The sequence below is a fragment of the Lampetra fluviatilis genome, chromosome 22, assembly GCF_964198595.1.
Source record: "Lampetra fluviatilis chromosome 22, kcLamFluv1.1, whole genome shotgun sequence".
Classification (NCBI taxonomy): domain Eukaryota; kingdom Metazoa; phylum Chordata; class Hyperoartia; order Petromyzontiformes; family Petromyzontidae; genus Lampetra; species Lampetra fluviatilis.
This window is the reverse complement of record NC_136296.1, coordinates 8,020,119-8,036,002: the sequence shown is the minus strand read 5'-3', so window position 1 is coordinate 8,036,002 and position 15,884 is coordinate 8,020,119. Positions and strand designations below refer to the sequence as shown.

At 50.3% G+C, this 15,884-nt stretch overlaps 2 protein-coding genes across 3 annotated transcripts in view; one reads left to right on the top strand and one right to left on the bottom strand.

The window, feature by feature from the left end:
• WASHC5 (WASH complex subunit 5) overlaps window positions 1-12,642 on the bottom strand; it is a 48,585-nt gene extending 35,943 nt beyond the window's left edge. Inside the window, exons 1-6 of the mRNA XM_078866342.1 lie at window positions 12,118-12,642; window positions 10,906-11,051; window positions 9,646-9,730; window positions 8,868-8,968; window positions 4,874-5,066; window positions 4,136-4,288 (exon numbers count right to left, since the gene is read on the bottom strand). Of these exons, the coding sequence (XP_078722468.1) occupies window positions 4,136-4,288; window positions 4,874-5,066; window positions 8,868-8,968; window positions 9,646-9,730; window positions 10,906-11,051; window positions 12,118-12,303 (864 nt within the window). The 5' untranslated portion in view covers window positions 12,304-12,642. The remainder of the gene's footprint in view (window positions 1-4,135; window positions 4,289-4,873; window positions 5,067-8,867; window positions 8,969-9,645; window positions 9,731-10,905; window positions 11,052-12,117) is intronic.
• A 1,213-nt stretch (window positions 12,643-13,855) lies between these two features.
• LOC144938492 (phospholipase ABHD3-like) overlaps window positions 13,856-15,884 on the top strand; it is a 53,926-nt gene continuing 51,897 nt past the window's right edge. Inside the window, exon 1 of one of the 2 annotated variants that reach the window (XM_078866357.1) lies at window positions 13,856-13,929. The gene's annotated coding sequence lies outside the window, so the exon portion shown is untranslated. Of the gene's footprint in view, window positions 13,934-15,884 lie in introns of both variants that reach the window. The other variant, XM_078866358.1, reaches the window with a different exon arrangement.

Genomic DNA, 15,884 nt, shown 5'->3' with positions numbered 1-15,884 from the left:
AAATCCCAAAAACCGCCGAACATCCCCCACAGAGGCCGGAGTCGGCCAATCCCGGACACACGCCGTCTTTTCCGGATCCGTGGACACCCCTTCTGCACTCACAATGTGCCCCAAATAACGGACGGACCGTTGCAGTAGGTGGCATTTCTTTGGTTTGAATTTCAAATTGGCAGAGCGCATCCTCGTGAACACTGTCTCCAGCCGCGTTAAATGTTCCTCAAATGTGCGGCTGAACACAATAATATCGTCCAAATATATAAGACACGTCTCCCACTGCAACCCCGTCAAAACGAGCTCCATCAATCTTTGAAATGTAGCAGGGGCCGCATTCAATCCCATCGGGAGGCAGTTGAATTGAAATAACCCCTGCGGCGTACGGAATGCGGTTTTCTCCCGTGAGGACTCGTCAAGGGGAAGCTGCCAAAATCCCGAAGAGAGGTCCAGTGTGGAAAAGAACTTAGCCCCCGACAATGCGTCAAGGGAGTCGTCCATACGCGGCAGGGGGTACGCATCTGCCACCGATATCTTATTCAATTTCCGGAAATCGACACAAAATCGCAAGTTGCCATCCTTTTTCTTAACCAAGACCACAGGAGCGCCCCATGGGCTGTTAGATGGCGATATAATGTCCGCAGCCAACATGTCTTCCACCGCCCCCCGAACGTGTTCTCGCTCCGCTGGACTCATCCGATGCGAATTTAACCGAATAGGGGCAGCGTCGCCCGTCTCAATGTGATGGGAAAGCAACGATGTGCGTCCCAAATCCAAATCGTCGGAGCTGAACACATCCGAATACGTCAGCAACAATTTACGCAGCGCATCACGTTGCCCCACGGACAGGGAAGAATTTTCGTCACATAAGGTAGCGATCCAACGATTATCCGAACCCCTTGGCTCGGAAACACCAGCGACCACTCCCCGGCGATGTGGACAATCGTGCGTCGCAAACGCCGTAGTGGCATGTGCCACAACCGTACCGGCCGGAACACGGATGTTTTCCACCCCCGCATTAAGCACCTGTAAAACCGGTAATTGATCCGGCCGGACGATGGTCTGTGCCCCAACTAACGCCAATCCCGTTGTTATCGTGGCGGATGGTGACAACAAGACCCCTAATGCTCCTAGCCGATTGGGCAGGGGCTTCCGATACCGCAAGGGTATAAGCATCTGTGAACCAGGTGGGATGTCCACAGATGCGACGGACAGCGCCTGCACCTGTACGGCCGAAGCAGGTCGCCCCCAGGGCGACGGCAGAAACGAGATTCGACGGCCCCCCGGCAATTCAATACAATTCTCATTGATTTTAATCAAAATGGGCATCTTAGCCAAAAAATCCGTGCCTAGTAAGCAAGGAACCGCCAAAGATCTCGATATTAACACAACGCCCGAAGCCGACACATCCCCTATAGATATCTTAGCATCCACCTGGCCCACGATACCCATACTACCCCCGTTCGCAGCGACGCAAGACCCATAAACCGGACGCACAGCCCCCGGCGGAATGCCCAACAGATGGAAAATGACATCCGATATAATAGTCGCAGACGCTCCCGAGTCGACCAAAATGCGCACGTCCACACCTTGTATGGACCCCGGTACAGTGGACGAACCCGTAGCGGCCGCGACAACTCTCCGTGCCAATTTGCGCCACTGCGTAACTGAATGACAAGGCCCCGTCGATGGCCTTTCTTTAACGACAACAATAGGATCGCGCAACAAAGGTGGTGGGTGAGGTGTAAAGCCTTGCCGAGTGTCTGGTGCGTGCCGACAAGCCTGTTTCGGAGGTTCCTTGGTCGGCTTGTCCGGTGTTGTGGGCTCCTGCTGCGGCGGACCCGGGAAGCGGGCCCAGCAATCTTTGGCGTAATGGCCCCTACGGCCGCAGCGGAAGCAATCGGCCTCGTTGTGCCGAAGCGCAGGTCTTGCATCCCGGCGGCCCCGTCCCGATGGCGTAGCGTGCGGCCCCGGCCTTCCGCGTCCCGACCATGGAGAGGAGGCAGCCGTCAGCTCCTGTGGACCCCGCTCATCCGGCACATAGATCGCCCTTGTGGGGTCCCACCCCATCGCGCCTCCTTCCTTGACGGGCCCACCCGTCCATGCCGCCACTTGCTTCCAGCGACGGAGATTAAACTGCGCATCCAGACACTTTGCTGCCGCTCGGGACGTGAGCTTCTCATGCCCACACACAGGCATGGGGATCCCCAGATCCCGAGACAGCTCCAGCATTTTTCCCAATATGAGAGGCTCGAGCAGATCCTGTGGCGTGTCAGGATATGCTGCCATGGCCAGCTCCAACACCGCACCCCTGAACGCCACGGGCGATTCTTCGGGTGCTCGTTGTCGTTGAGCGAATCGCCGATGCGCGTCGTCAGGTGGCTCATAGGCGTCGGCCATTTCCTCAAAAACTCCACATAAAGTCTTCTTCTTATCGGCCGTTATGGAACGGAAAAATCGAACAGATTCGTCGTCCAGTAGAGTCGGCAACACTTCCAAGGCCTCCGCATCGGTCCGTCTTGCTGAACGAACCGCCGCCAAAAATCGGCAGGCGAAAGCGCTCCAATCGCCCCCGATAGAGAATTCCTTAACTGTAGTAAGGTGGCGACTCCGACTCCTCTTTACGCCGTCTTCCAATGATGGTTGTTCTGGAGGCAAATTCAAAATGGCGTCGGCCCGCGGCGTGGCCAAGATGGCGGTTTGGCGCCGCGGAGCGCGCAAGATGGCGTCTTCTTGCCGCGTGGCCAATGGCGGCGGCAGGGCAGGCAACGTGGCGGCCCGTGGAGCACCTTCTCGTTCCATCGTCGTCCTTGGCGTAACGAGGTGACATAGATGCGCCAGGACGTCCTTGAGTGTTTCCAGTTGTTCTGCCACCTGTTGCCATCTTTGGTCAGCGTCCGATGTTGTTGACGGACCCGCCATCGCGCCGACATCTTCCACGCCCGTCCCCGTGCTCGCCTCAGCAGGGCTCTCCTCCACCACCCCAGCAGAATCCGTGGTCGGAGGGAATTCGTCGTCGTCGGACGAAGAAGCCGATGCTGGCGCCGGGGGAATTTTCTTCCTTACTTGCTTAGACATGCCGTTTCACTTCTGACCCCAGTGTAATAAAAGACTTGACCACGATCTCTGGCTCAGTGTCCTTTATTCGGTCCGTACTGCGTTCCCACACGGCTGTCTCTCTTATTCTCTCTGTGCTGGTTCCGATGTCACTCCAGTCCACATCAGCAGCCCCGCTGCTGTTCTTGTCGCTCTTGCAGCCCCACAGCAGCTCCGCTGCTGTACTCTCACACAGCTCCCTTGGCTGTTCCTGCTGCAGCTCTGACAGCCTCGTGCTGTCTCGCCTTCTCGTCGCTCCTGCGACTCTTGGCAGCCACCCCGCTGCCTCTCACACACAGCCTTACTGCCTATCTCTATCTGCAGCTTTACACCTCCCAGTAGCTCCCTACTGTTCCCAGGGTTGGCTCCCGCTTCTGACGGTGCCCCCTCGGCTCGTACGCCCGCGTGGCCCCACACCTTTCCATTCACACCCCGACTGCCTTCTCCTTCCGGTTTACCCGCTTAAGGACCCCCTACCTTTCACCCACGTCACCTGGCTCCGCCTCCTCGTGACGTCACATCCGGAAGGTCGCTTTCGCCCGCATTACAATAACACGCTGGAGACGGCTTGTAGAATCGGTCCTTTTATTTCACTTCCTTTGCAGTTCACAAACACTCCCCGTTGCTGGCAGGCAACGGGAAGCGGGCAGACAGTCACCAGAGACCCACCACCACGTGGCACCCGGAGCCCCACTCGCGCGTGGCCTCTCCCTCTCTTAGTTCTGTGTCTGACCCCGTGTCTCTCCTCTCTCCCCTTATTTAATGCCTGGGTCACGTGGTACACTCCAGCCAATCCTCAATAGCCTGCGCCGAATGTTCCAGATCCCCCATCAACTCCCGGGACCACGCCCCCGACTTGTCTTCCCATTGGCTGAGGCCAAGACCAACGAAACCAATCACCTAACTGACATCCCGTGATCACGCCGGGGCCATGCTCCCAGGCTCTCCCCCCATTGGCTGTAAAGCGGGACCGGCAAAGCCGATCACCACGTGAATCTGACATAGGCTCTTATTACACGTTCATGCTCGTGTGTTGCCCCGTGCTCACCCAGTTGTCAGGGAAGTACTTGTCGACGATCTCGCGCATCTTGGCCTGTTGCGTGTGCAGCGTCGAGGGCTGCAGGTACAGCAGCACATAGAGCATGGCGGCCTGCGTGGCAAGCGCTGTGCTCCGGTGCTCTGGCAAGGGATACGCCGACACCTGCGCGCAGCGGTGCGAGGTCCGGTAAACGCCGGGCACGAGTGGATTAATGATCAACATTGCAACATTCATCCAATTATTGGGGGTTTTGGATACATCATTGCATGCCTATTAGAGACATCAGTACTGCAGCAGTGAACTTTGCTCGCTCGGTTCCAGCCACGAAAGCGTGTTATTATACTTCTACACTGCGAGGCGGAAAGAAGAAAACATGGATGAGATAACATATGCAGGTTCATGAACATAATTTAAACCATTAATTTAAAATAGTGGATCTGGCAGAACACTTTGCTAGCGGAGGTGATGGACAACTGTCAAGAAAAATAATAATGGAGTGGCAGCCAAGGAATGGAACACATCCGAGAGGACATCAGATGAGGAAATGGAGCGATGAAATCACATTGTATGCAGGTACTCGATGGATTATTACATCGAAGGATCACGAGGGGCGGTGACGGTTCGGGGAGGCCTTCATCCGGCAGCGAATTAAACATTGCCGCTGACGATGGATCAGGTGGCAGCATCATGTGGCTGGTTTAGCCCGGGGGGGGGGTGGGCGAAGGGGGTGGGGCGTGCAGATCGTGCCTGGTTGTAGATGTCGTCGGAGCGCAGGCGTCCAATGAGCATGCTGATGAACGTCTCGCTCACGGGCACGCGCTGGAAGTAGCTCTCGGGGTACCCGACCGGGCGGCGCGAGCCGGGCGCCGACGAAAACCCCGTGCTGCGCAGCAGCTTGCAGACGTCGTCGATGTTCGAGTCGGCCGAGGAGCGAGCGCCGCTAGAGTCGTGAACGACGCACGACTCGGCGATCAATGGCTCGGCAGCAGCGAAGCCGCCTCCTTTGCAGTCTCAGGTTTGCAATAGTTTACGACTTGAAATATATAGTGCCTCGCACGGGTATGAGTAATACAAGTCGCGGAGCACAATTGAACACAACACTTCACAAATAGTCTCGTTATGACAGTTTCATTTGTGGGACCTTTTTTGCCAGTATCAAAATGTTTAAAAAATAAGAATAGGCTTTACCCCTTTCAGACAATAAAACAGTTAAGATATTCAAACACCAAACAGATTCCTATTGCAAGGCATCAAGTCTGCATTGACCACACGTGCTTGTGGAAAAACATGCAAACCAACATGCTCTGATAATATATGGCATTGTCTTTGAAACTGATTGGCCTACACCAGAGACAACCTTCTTTATGGCCTAGTCTCACCAGTGTTAAAGCAGAGAACGCCAAAAGGCGAACAGTAATAAAATATCAAAAAATACGTTTTTTAAAAAACACGCTTTATTGAAATGTACTGTCCGAGCTGCCCTTCCCCCTGCCCCCTTCCCCCATCGCCCCTCCCCTCCTTCCACACCCCCCGCCCCTGGGAGTGGCTCCCCGAGGCTTGCCGTGACGTCAGGGACCACGTGGTGATTTACAGCCAACGTGAGTTGAGCGTGGACAATTAGAGCCGTAAAAAAGATTGTTTAAAATGTTTTTTTTTCATTTTCAATGATAGAATATAGTATTGTCATCAGTATGACATACCTATACCAAGTTTGCAGTCGATACGACATTGGGAATACGGTTAAAATTGAGTTACAAGATTTTTGGATACGACGACACATACGGTATGTTAAATAAAAGCGTGTAAAAAGTTTTAAAATATGTTTTGGATTTTGTATGATAGAATATCGTGTTGTCATCAGTATGACATAGCTATACCAAGTTTGCAGTCGATAGCACACTGGGAAGTGTGTAAAAATTGAGTTACAAGATTTCTTTTTTGAGGATACAACAGACAAAGTGAGTTCAATAAAAGCGTGTAAAAAAAGGCAATGCAAGCATGGGTTGATCAGTTACATCTATGGGCCCTTTTTGTTTGTACCATTAGCATGTCATATTGGCAGACCATTTGCAGACATTAACTCAGAATTACAAAAAGTTTCCAAGACAACCAACAACACTGAATGAAAACTGGAGTGTGTTGGGTGGTTGGACAATTTAATATGTGCATCTCTGACAATTTGAATCCTCACCTTACAATTTCTGCAAGGCATGTAACCATGCAATCAATTATTAAAAACACTTCAGCTCAAGATACATATCGCACATGTGAGAAACAAATATTTACGATGAATATGGAATTGTATGTAATCGGTGTGTTTGTGGCAAACTTGCAGCCACTGCACATTCTGAATGAACCACAAGTGCAATAACACGGACTATTGAATCACGCCCCCTCTGAATGCTGCCAATTCATCAACATGCTGGGGGTTGAATTATTACACGCTTCAATTCTACAGGGCATTACAATGAGGCAATGTCTACTGGAAAGCGAACATGAGACCTTGTGACACCATATATAACCGAAAACATTTGTGTTCTAGCATATTTGTTCTAAATAAAAATTGACCCATGAATAAATAATTAAATGTTTTCCTTTCATGCATGCCGGTTTATGCAAGTCACTCCTGAACTCATAGCCCCAAATGGCTGACGTGAGCAACCCCTTGGTGTAAAAAAACACAATGAATATATAATACTGTGTAACAATTTTTTTTTGTTCCTGGGTAGTAAGTGTTATTTCCTAATTGCTTAAAGCCTCAAAAGTAAAAATTTTAAAATTGCAAAAGTTTTTAATTTTAAAATGTTATTGAAAAAATATATCAATCTTCAAATATATCACATGTAAAAAAGTTGCAAAAATCTCTTACACATTAGTCATGGGTGAAATAAATGTATTTGTGTAGGATGGTACAGAGGGGAAAAGAGAGCCACGAAGTTTGTTATCCCAAAAATTTGGCAAGAAACCACTGACCACTCGGGCAACTGCTACTTCTGCATGGTGGACCCTTCAAAACGTCTGACTGGCAAGAAGGCACCTGCTATCACGTATCCGGACCTTCCTTCATCCATCGCCCCGGTGCCACACTGCCATGAGCTCCCCGCACCCACTACTCCGGAGAGAGAGCGGCCGTCTTTAGAAGAGAGCAGCAAGTCAGAGAGCGAGGAAGACGTCGTAGACCCAGATGACAATTTTAGAGGTGGAGCTGCGAAGAGAAACCCATACTACCCCAACCAAAAAGAAGACCTCAATAACTTGATCAGAGATCTTGGTCTCACCAAGTCCAATGCTGAGCTTTTGACATCTAGGCTCAAGCAGTGGAACTTGTTGGATGAAAGTGTGCAAGTCGCAGATCGGAGGAAGCGTCACCAATATTTTTGCAGCTTCTTCACCCATCAAGATGTGCTCTGCTTCTGCCACAATGTGACCAGTCTGTTCGAGGCAATCGGAATCTCCTGTAACCAGAATGAGTGGCGCCTCTTCATTCACAGCTCATCCAGGAACCTCAAAGCCGTGCTGCTCCATAATAGTAACAAGTACCTGTCTTTTCCGCTGGCTCACTCGGTGCACCTCAAAGAAAATTACAACAGCATCATGACCTTGTTGGACGCCTTGAAGTATGAGGAGTATGGCTGGGAGGTCATCGGAGACTTCAAAATGGTGGCATTCTTGATGGGTCTCCAAGGCGGTTTTACCAAGTTTCCCTGCTATCTTTGCCTTTGGGACAGCAGGGACACCAAGGCGCACTACCACAGGTGGGACTGGCCACAGTGGACCGAGTTCTCTGTCAGGAGGAGCAACGTCAAGTGGGAGCCACTGGTGGACCCCCGGAAGGTGCTGATGTCACCACTGCACATCAAATTGGGCCTTATGAAACAATTTGTCAGAGCTGTAGATAAGGAGTCGGCAGCCTTCCAGTACCTTCAAGACTTCTTCCCTAAGCTGTCTGAGGCAAAGGTCAAAGCCGGTGTCTTCGACGGACCACAGATAAAGAACATTTTGGAGTGCAATGATTTCCCCAAGAAGCTCAGTAGTAAGGAGAAAGCGGCTTGGAACAGCTTTGTCGCAGTGGTTCATGGCTTCCTGGGCAATCACAAGGTCGAAAACTATGTGGAGCTGGTTGAGACTCTGGTGAAGAACTATGGCACAATGAGCTGTAGGATGTCCCTCAAAGTCCCTATCCTAGATGCTCATCTTGAGAAATTCAAGGAGAACATGGGAGCATACTCGGAGGAGCAAGGCGAGCGCTTCCACCAGGATATACTGGACTTTGAACGGCGCTACCAAGGATAGTATAACGAGAACATGATGGGAGACTACATTTGGGGGCTGATTCGTGACAGTGATTTAAAGTATAATCATACATCTAGAAAAACAAATAACTTTTAAATCTTTTGTAGTCATTTTTGTATTACTTTAGTATAAATACATGTTAATTTTGATTATTATATTGTTTTTTCTAACTTTATGTGAATGAAAAGACACAAATTCGCCCTTAAAAATAGGTACATTTCAAATTATCACTATCCTGGTCGGAAAATAGCCATTTTCTATACTTTTTAAGCATAAGCAATAACGAAATAACACTTACTACCCAGAAACAAAAGTTGTGTTACATAGAGTATAATAATGATAATCGGCATTTTGCTTTTATCCCCCGCCCCCAAGCAATTAAATTGAGAGAAAACTGTAATAAAAAGAGCAGATGCAATATGAGACATGTGTGCTTTACTGCATTTACCTGTATCTGTAGTAGGAGACGAGCATTCTTTCCCGTACCTCACCCTCGATCCGCTGATCAATCACCAGCAACATCACTCCGTACAAGTAGAGTGCCTCACACTGCCGACCACACACAAAGACAGGCGCTGCCTGCTTAAGCATATGCTGTTGAAATGAGTTTCAGGCCAAAACAATGGAGGATTCTAAACCCTGCTTTGCAGAAAATAGCAATTTTATTTTAATAGCAGGAAACATTCCCCTGTCTGTGCATGTTATTATCTGTACTTGTTTTGTGCCCGATTAACTAGGAGGGAACACAGTGATACAAGGCAGCCCGGTGCATTTAAGTTGGGACCACATATTGCAGATCCATGAACTATTATGCGCCTTTTGGCGTCATCTGGTCCAACACCATGTGAGACTAGGCTCTAAGAAAAGCTGTCTCGGGTGTGGACCAATCAATTTCAAGGACAGTGCATACATTATCAGAGTTGTGTTTTTGTTTGCATTCCGACCGCAGGTATTGTGGTCAATGCAAACATGACTCCTTGTAAAAAAGGTGTCAGTTTTGTTGTCAGATAAAAGGGTAACAAAACAATTATCATCGATGAACAATTGATTGTTCATGAGCCTAAAACAGTAAACTATAGAAGTTAGGATCACGGAGTTTTAGTGACCAGTGGAATCATTTACACATGTGACTACATTGCACAATTGTACTGTCAGGTGCATAACATGGAAGGCAAGCTGATAACAGAGTACTAAAAGCCATGCATGCTGATGTAAAACACACAAACCATGAGTTGCTTTCCATCCTCATTGAGAAGAACACTCTCCAGGGTTTGCTGAATGTACACCCCTTCAGATAAATCCTCCAGGTATCTGGAATGTAAAATTAGCACCAACGGCAAACTTTCACATGTTCGTTCGTGATACATTTTTGATGAAACACAGACATTTCAATCAATCAATCGACCTTTTTTTTACATGCTAATATCGCCCTCAATAAAGTTGGCATCAGTACACAGCTGAATTTGCTTGGTAAAAGATTGGTGGATCTGGAAACCTGGACTGTGATGAAAACAAGGCCTGGAGCCGGTGCTCTAATGGTTAAAGGTCACAATATTATTGGTTGTGGTGTAAAAATGATGGGTAATTATTATCCAGGAAAACCTCACCGAGTCTCATGACTCTGCTACGTTTTCACAGAAGGGGGCAATGATTGTAATACATACCATACAGGTATCCCTCAATTTATGAAAGGAATGCATTCTTCAAAAAAACATGCGTAAACGAAATTTCGTAAATCGTAATGGCTCTTCCCATTAATTTAATGCAAAAACGTAGGGATGTTTTTGGACAGTCATTCCAACTGTACTCCTAACACACATATACACCGATAGCACTTTTCACAATACAAAAATAATAGTAAATAAAGTTAATATTAAACGATTGAATTTTTTTTTTACCAAAATAATTAAGCTTTTCAGTGAACTCACCAAAAGATCTGCTTGACGAAATAACTGGTAAGGTATTGTAGAGGCATTACTGATTCAATGTTGGGATACCGTGACACCGTCACGGACCGATGGCGTAGCCTCCTGGGTGCTTCTTATTTGATCTCATGGCGCGTGCTGTGTGAAATTTCGCTCACGTGGAAATTCGATTTAATTAATCGAAAAGTGCCAATAATTTGCAATTGCGTAAATGCTACATTTCATAAACCGAACGTTCTTAAAATCGATGGACACATGTATATATTTCAACCGAGTAATTTGCAGGAAAACTTTCTAATTCAATAAACTTGGACTTTGACACCACGGGATCTTTAACGTCCACTGTCAAGTAGACCACCTGTATTTTGATGATTCAACAGGTTAATTATTCTTCTTGTCCTACCCCCGATTAGCAGTTGGCTCCATACGGTGCGAAATAGGTTCAACATACATACACCCGCAGCGTCATTCAGGGCTGCTGCTGAATTCATACAAAAAACCTCTGCAACAAGCAACGAACGCGCTACCGCTAACTAGGTCATGCCATCGTAATGCGAGTACCTGTTGAGATCCACAATGTACTTGTGCACACTCTCAAAGGCCAAGTAGAAGCGTGTGAGGATTTCGATGTAATTCTCTCGTATCTCCTCGTCCAGGTCTTGCAGCTCAGGTTTGGCATCTATTCGGCTATCCAACAGCTCGCTGGTCTGTGGTATGAGGAACAAAGCGATTGATAGTAAATCACATCACGGATGGGGCAGTAAATGACATAACGAGATAAACATGTCAATGAATGCAAAAAGTGAGATTTGTTTTACGTTGGCCACTGGGTAACAAATGTGAGTAAAATAAGTGTGCCACTGTGTTACGTGTGCGACCAGACCCAGTGTGCCACATTTGACAGATGACAAAAAACACTTGTACCACTGTGCTGACATTCATGAGAGGATGCCCAGGGGTACCAATATATAACAGGAGTGTGCTCAAACTCAAGTCTAACATTTAAACTAAAAAACAAACTCAAAAAAAGAAAGTTTTTTTTATTTATCAGACAAGGCCCACGGAGCTATAATAGCTATTTTTCATAAGCGACCTGGCTATCACAAATGATGGGTCAACGAAGTGGCTTATCACGTGGAGATTTATAGCAGCCAAATACTCCAAACGCATGTTGATTCTAAATGTGGAGGGAAAAACCGGAGACTATGTGTGCGAATGTATGACTGGTTAAACACCAAAGCCAGGTGTACATTATGAACACCAAAGGCAGTTGTGCTGGTTACACACCATTACCATTTGTGGTCCTGCAGCCTGAATAAACTCCAGGTTAAGGTGTGTTGATTAAACACAAGTTCCAGCCGTCCTAATGAGTGAGTGGTTAAACTCCGGACCCAGGCGTGTGGGGTAACGAGTTAAACTCCGGACCCAGGCGTGTGGGGTAACGAGTTAAACTCCGGACCCAGGTGAGCTGGGTAACAAGTTCAACACCGGACCCAGGTGTGTGGGTAACGAGTTAAACTCCTGACCCAGGCGTGTGAGATAACGAGTTCAACACCGGACCCAGGTGAGCTGGGTAACGAGTTAGACACCGGACCCAGGCGTGTGGGATAACGAGTTAGACACCGGACCCAGGCGTGTGGGGTAACGAGTTAGACACCGGACCCAGGCGTGTGGGATAACGAGTTAGACACCGGACCCAGGCGTGTGGGTTAACGAGTTAGACACCGGACCCAGGCGAGCCGTAATCCCGAAACCCCTGCACGCCACCCGCACCTTGAAGTAGGAGAAGTCGCTGACGAGCTCCCCGTACTTGGCGACCTCGGCCCGTTCGCGCAGGCGGAACACGGGCGGCACGAACTCGGCGAGCCTCAGCAGCTCGGCGATGATGGCGTTCCCGCGAGACACAACCCGTAGGATTGCCTGCCCGCACAGGTTATTCTCGGCGAGGAAGTCCACCATGGTCGCCCTCGACTCCCTCCTCCCCGAGATCCGGAGGAGGCCTGTAGGCCGAAGCCTCGACCTCGCCTAGCGAAGCCTGCCGGCTCACCTTCACCTCTCCCTGGCCGAGCTCTAGAGGCCCGGGCGTCCAAAACCCGCACCCCGACAAACCTGCAGCGGCGTGTCGATTTGTCTCGCGATCTCTACGCTACGGCAATAAACACGTTGCCTTTCTTTCAAACGCTCGGTCTTTGCTTAAAATCGATCGTCAATATTTCACGAGGCGGTGAAATTAGAAATCGAACCGCGGGTCACGTGACACAGGGGCTTGGTGCAGGGGAGCGCGTCACGTGACGAGGCGCTCGCGCTGCACGTGACGCGGCCCGTCACGTGGTTGGGATTTCCCATTGCCCCCCACCCTCCTCCACAAAGACAAAGATCCCCCGTGTAGCCTTCACAGACCGATGGGGCAAGTGCCCCCCCTCCCCTCTAGTGGCGATGTTGACTACACACCACCCGCACCGGATAATTACTCATTTGAGGCTGAGTCGACCTAGGGGGGCGAGGAGAATAGCCCCCCCCCCCCGGGACCGGTTCGAGATGAAGTGGAACTCTGGCGGCGCTGGTTAGGAGCGCGTGGCGCCAACCGCTGCACCACCGCTCGCGAGCTGGTCACCCCACACCCCCCTCCACAACCAACGTGCATTGTGCAACGTAGACGCCCAAGTGCATTGAGTGGTGAGTTCAGGTCCTCTCCCCCCCCCCCCCTTGCATTGAGTGGTGAGTTCAGGTTCTCCCCCCCCCCCTTGCATTGAGTGGTGAGTTCAGGTTCTCCCCCCCCCTTGCATTGAGTGGTGAGTTCAGGTTCTCCCCCCCCCCTTGCATTGAGTGGTGGAGTTCAGGTTCTCTCCCCCCCCCCCTTGCATTGAGTGGTGAGTTCAGGTTCTCCCCCCCCCCTTGCATTGAGTGGTGAGTTCAGGTTCTCTCCCCCCCCCCCTTGCATTGAGTGGTGAGTTCAGGTTCTCCCCCCCCCCCTTGCATTGAGTGGTGAGTTCAGGTTCTCTCCCCCCCCCTTGCATTTAGTGGTGAGTTCAGGTTCTCCCCCCCCCCTTGCATTGAGTGGGGGAGTTCAGGTTCTCTCCCCCCCCTTGCATTGAGTGGTGAGTTCAGGTTTTCTCCCCCCCCCCTTGCATTGAGTGGTGAGTTCAGGTTCTCTCTCCCCTCCCCCCTTGCATTGAGTGGTGAGTTCAGGTTCTCTCTCCCCTCCCCCCTTGCATTGAGTGGTGGAGTTCAGGTTCTCTTCCCCTTTGCATTGAGTGGTGGAGTTCAGGTTCCCTCCCCCCCTTGCATCGAGTGGTGGAGTTCAGGTTCTCTCCCCCCTTGCATTGAGTGGGGGAGTTCAGGTTCTCCCCCCTTGCATTGAGTGGGGGAGTTCAGGTTCTCTCCCCCCCCCCCCTTGCATTGAGTGGTGGAGTTCAGGTTCTCTCCCCCTTAGCATTGGTCTCGCTCAGCTGTTCCCCACCCCCCATCCTCCGGACGTTGACGAAACACCGCCGACGTTTTACTTCTTCAAAAGGCGACTTCCTCACGGCCGCTGCGTGTCTGTCAGTCCAACACCCAACTCACTGCCCACCCCCCCAGAGAGAGGTAGGTGCGTGAACTGACTGTCATTGGCTTTGTGTGTGTGTGAGTCTACACATGTGCGTGTACACACGTGTTCCTTGCGTGTGTGTGTGTGAGTCTACACATGTGCGTGTACACACGTGTTCCTTGCGTGTGTGTGAGTGAGTCTACACATGTGCGTGTATACACGTGTTCCTTGCGTGTGTGTGTGAGTCTACACATGTGCGTGTACACACGTGTTCCTAGCGTGTGTGTGTGTGAATGTCCACGTGTTTCGTGCGTCTATGGGGAGCGATAGTGAACGACGACGACGACGACGAACCCGGCAGGTCCCCCGGGGTTCGATTCCCGCTCACGGAACCTGTCCCTGGGCCTCTCCCCTAGGTCGACTCGGCCTCAAACGAGTAACCCGGGGAGACAAAGGCGGTCAGGCGTGGTGCTTGGCCACCCACCCCCTCGTGTGCCGTGCCACGGCCTTCATAGGTGCTACTCGCTAACAGCACTTGTCACCTACACAAGTCCATTTTACAAGCGACATACACGGGGTGGGTGTCTCTGTGTGAGTCTCTGTGTGTGTCTCTGTGGGTGTCTCTGCGTTTCACGTGGCCTCAAGGTGCACATGGCCTGGCACAAGCGTCGTGGTGACGTCACCGCCACTTAGTGGCGAATGGCGGTTGTTGTTGTTGCCTCTGCGTGTCTCTGTGGGTGTCTCTGTGTGTGTCTCTCTGGGTGTCTCTGTGTCTCTCTGTGTCTCTGTGTGTGTCTCTGTGAGTGTCTCTGTGGGTGTCTCTGCGTGTCTCTGTGGGTGTCTCTGTGTGTCTCTGTGGGTGAAGCGGTGGTGACCCGGGTGACCGGGCCTCCCCTAGGTCGACTCAGCCTCAAATGAGTTCCTGGTGCGATGTGTAAACATCGTCACTAGGGAGACAAAGGCGGTCGGGCGTGGTGCTGGCCACCCACCCCCTCGTGTATCGTTCTGGCCTCCATAGGTGCTCGCTAACAGCACTTGCCCCTATAGGCTACACGGGGGATCGTTGTTGTATGTATGGTTGTCAATCTGCCTGTGTGTTCTTTGAAGATTCTAGTGGAGGAGCTGTGGTTTGGGAAACTTTGTCAACTCTACTGCTTTTTCTGCTCAACTTTAATAGGCGTTAATTCTAGATTTGAGGCTTTCGTGACTGCAAGGATTCATATTCTTAGGTTGTTTCGGTAAAGTCACGTAGGTAAAATTTTTAAATTAATAAAAGTAAAATAAAATACAAATAAAATAAAAATAAAATAAAAATCACGACGTTTCGGAGGCAACACAAGCTTCCGTCTTCAGGTGGAACCGTCACAGCACGAATTTCTCATTTACTTGATACAGCAAGCGTGCTGTGACGGTTCCACCTGAAGACGGAAGCTTGTGTTGCCTCCGAAACGTCGTGATTTTTATTTTATTTTACTTTCATTAATTTAAATTTTTTACCTACGTGACTTTACCGAAAAAAACTAATATAAATGTAATAGGCGTTCCCTTGAACGAGCTCGCTCCAACAGTCAGTGTTGGTGTGTGTGTGGGGGGGAATGTATGGGTTCTGGGCCTCCCCTAGGTCGACTCAGCCTAAAAATGAGTACCCGGTAGGCGGTGCGTGAACATCGCCGCCGGGGAGACAAAGGCGGCCGGGCGTGGTTGCTGGCTACCCCCCCCCTCTCCTGTGCCGTGCCGGCCTTCATAGGTCATCGCTAACAGCACTTGCCCCGACAGTATGCTAAGGCTACACGGGGGATCTTTACCTTTGTGTGTGCGTTGCCAGTGACACCAACGCGTTTCCTATGTAACAAGAGCCCTTACTTTGTGTATTGTGCGAGAGGTCGACAGCTCGTTTTGTCATTCGACTGCTGGATGACGACCTCCCCGGCCACGCCTGGTCAGCCAGGAGAGTTGTTTGACCATACTTCACCACCCTGGTTGGTTAAGTGGTGGTCGGGGGGGGAGTGGT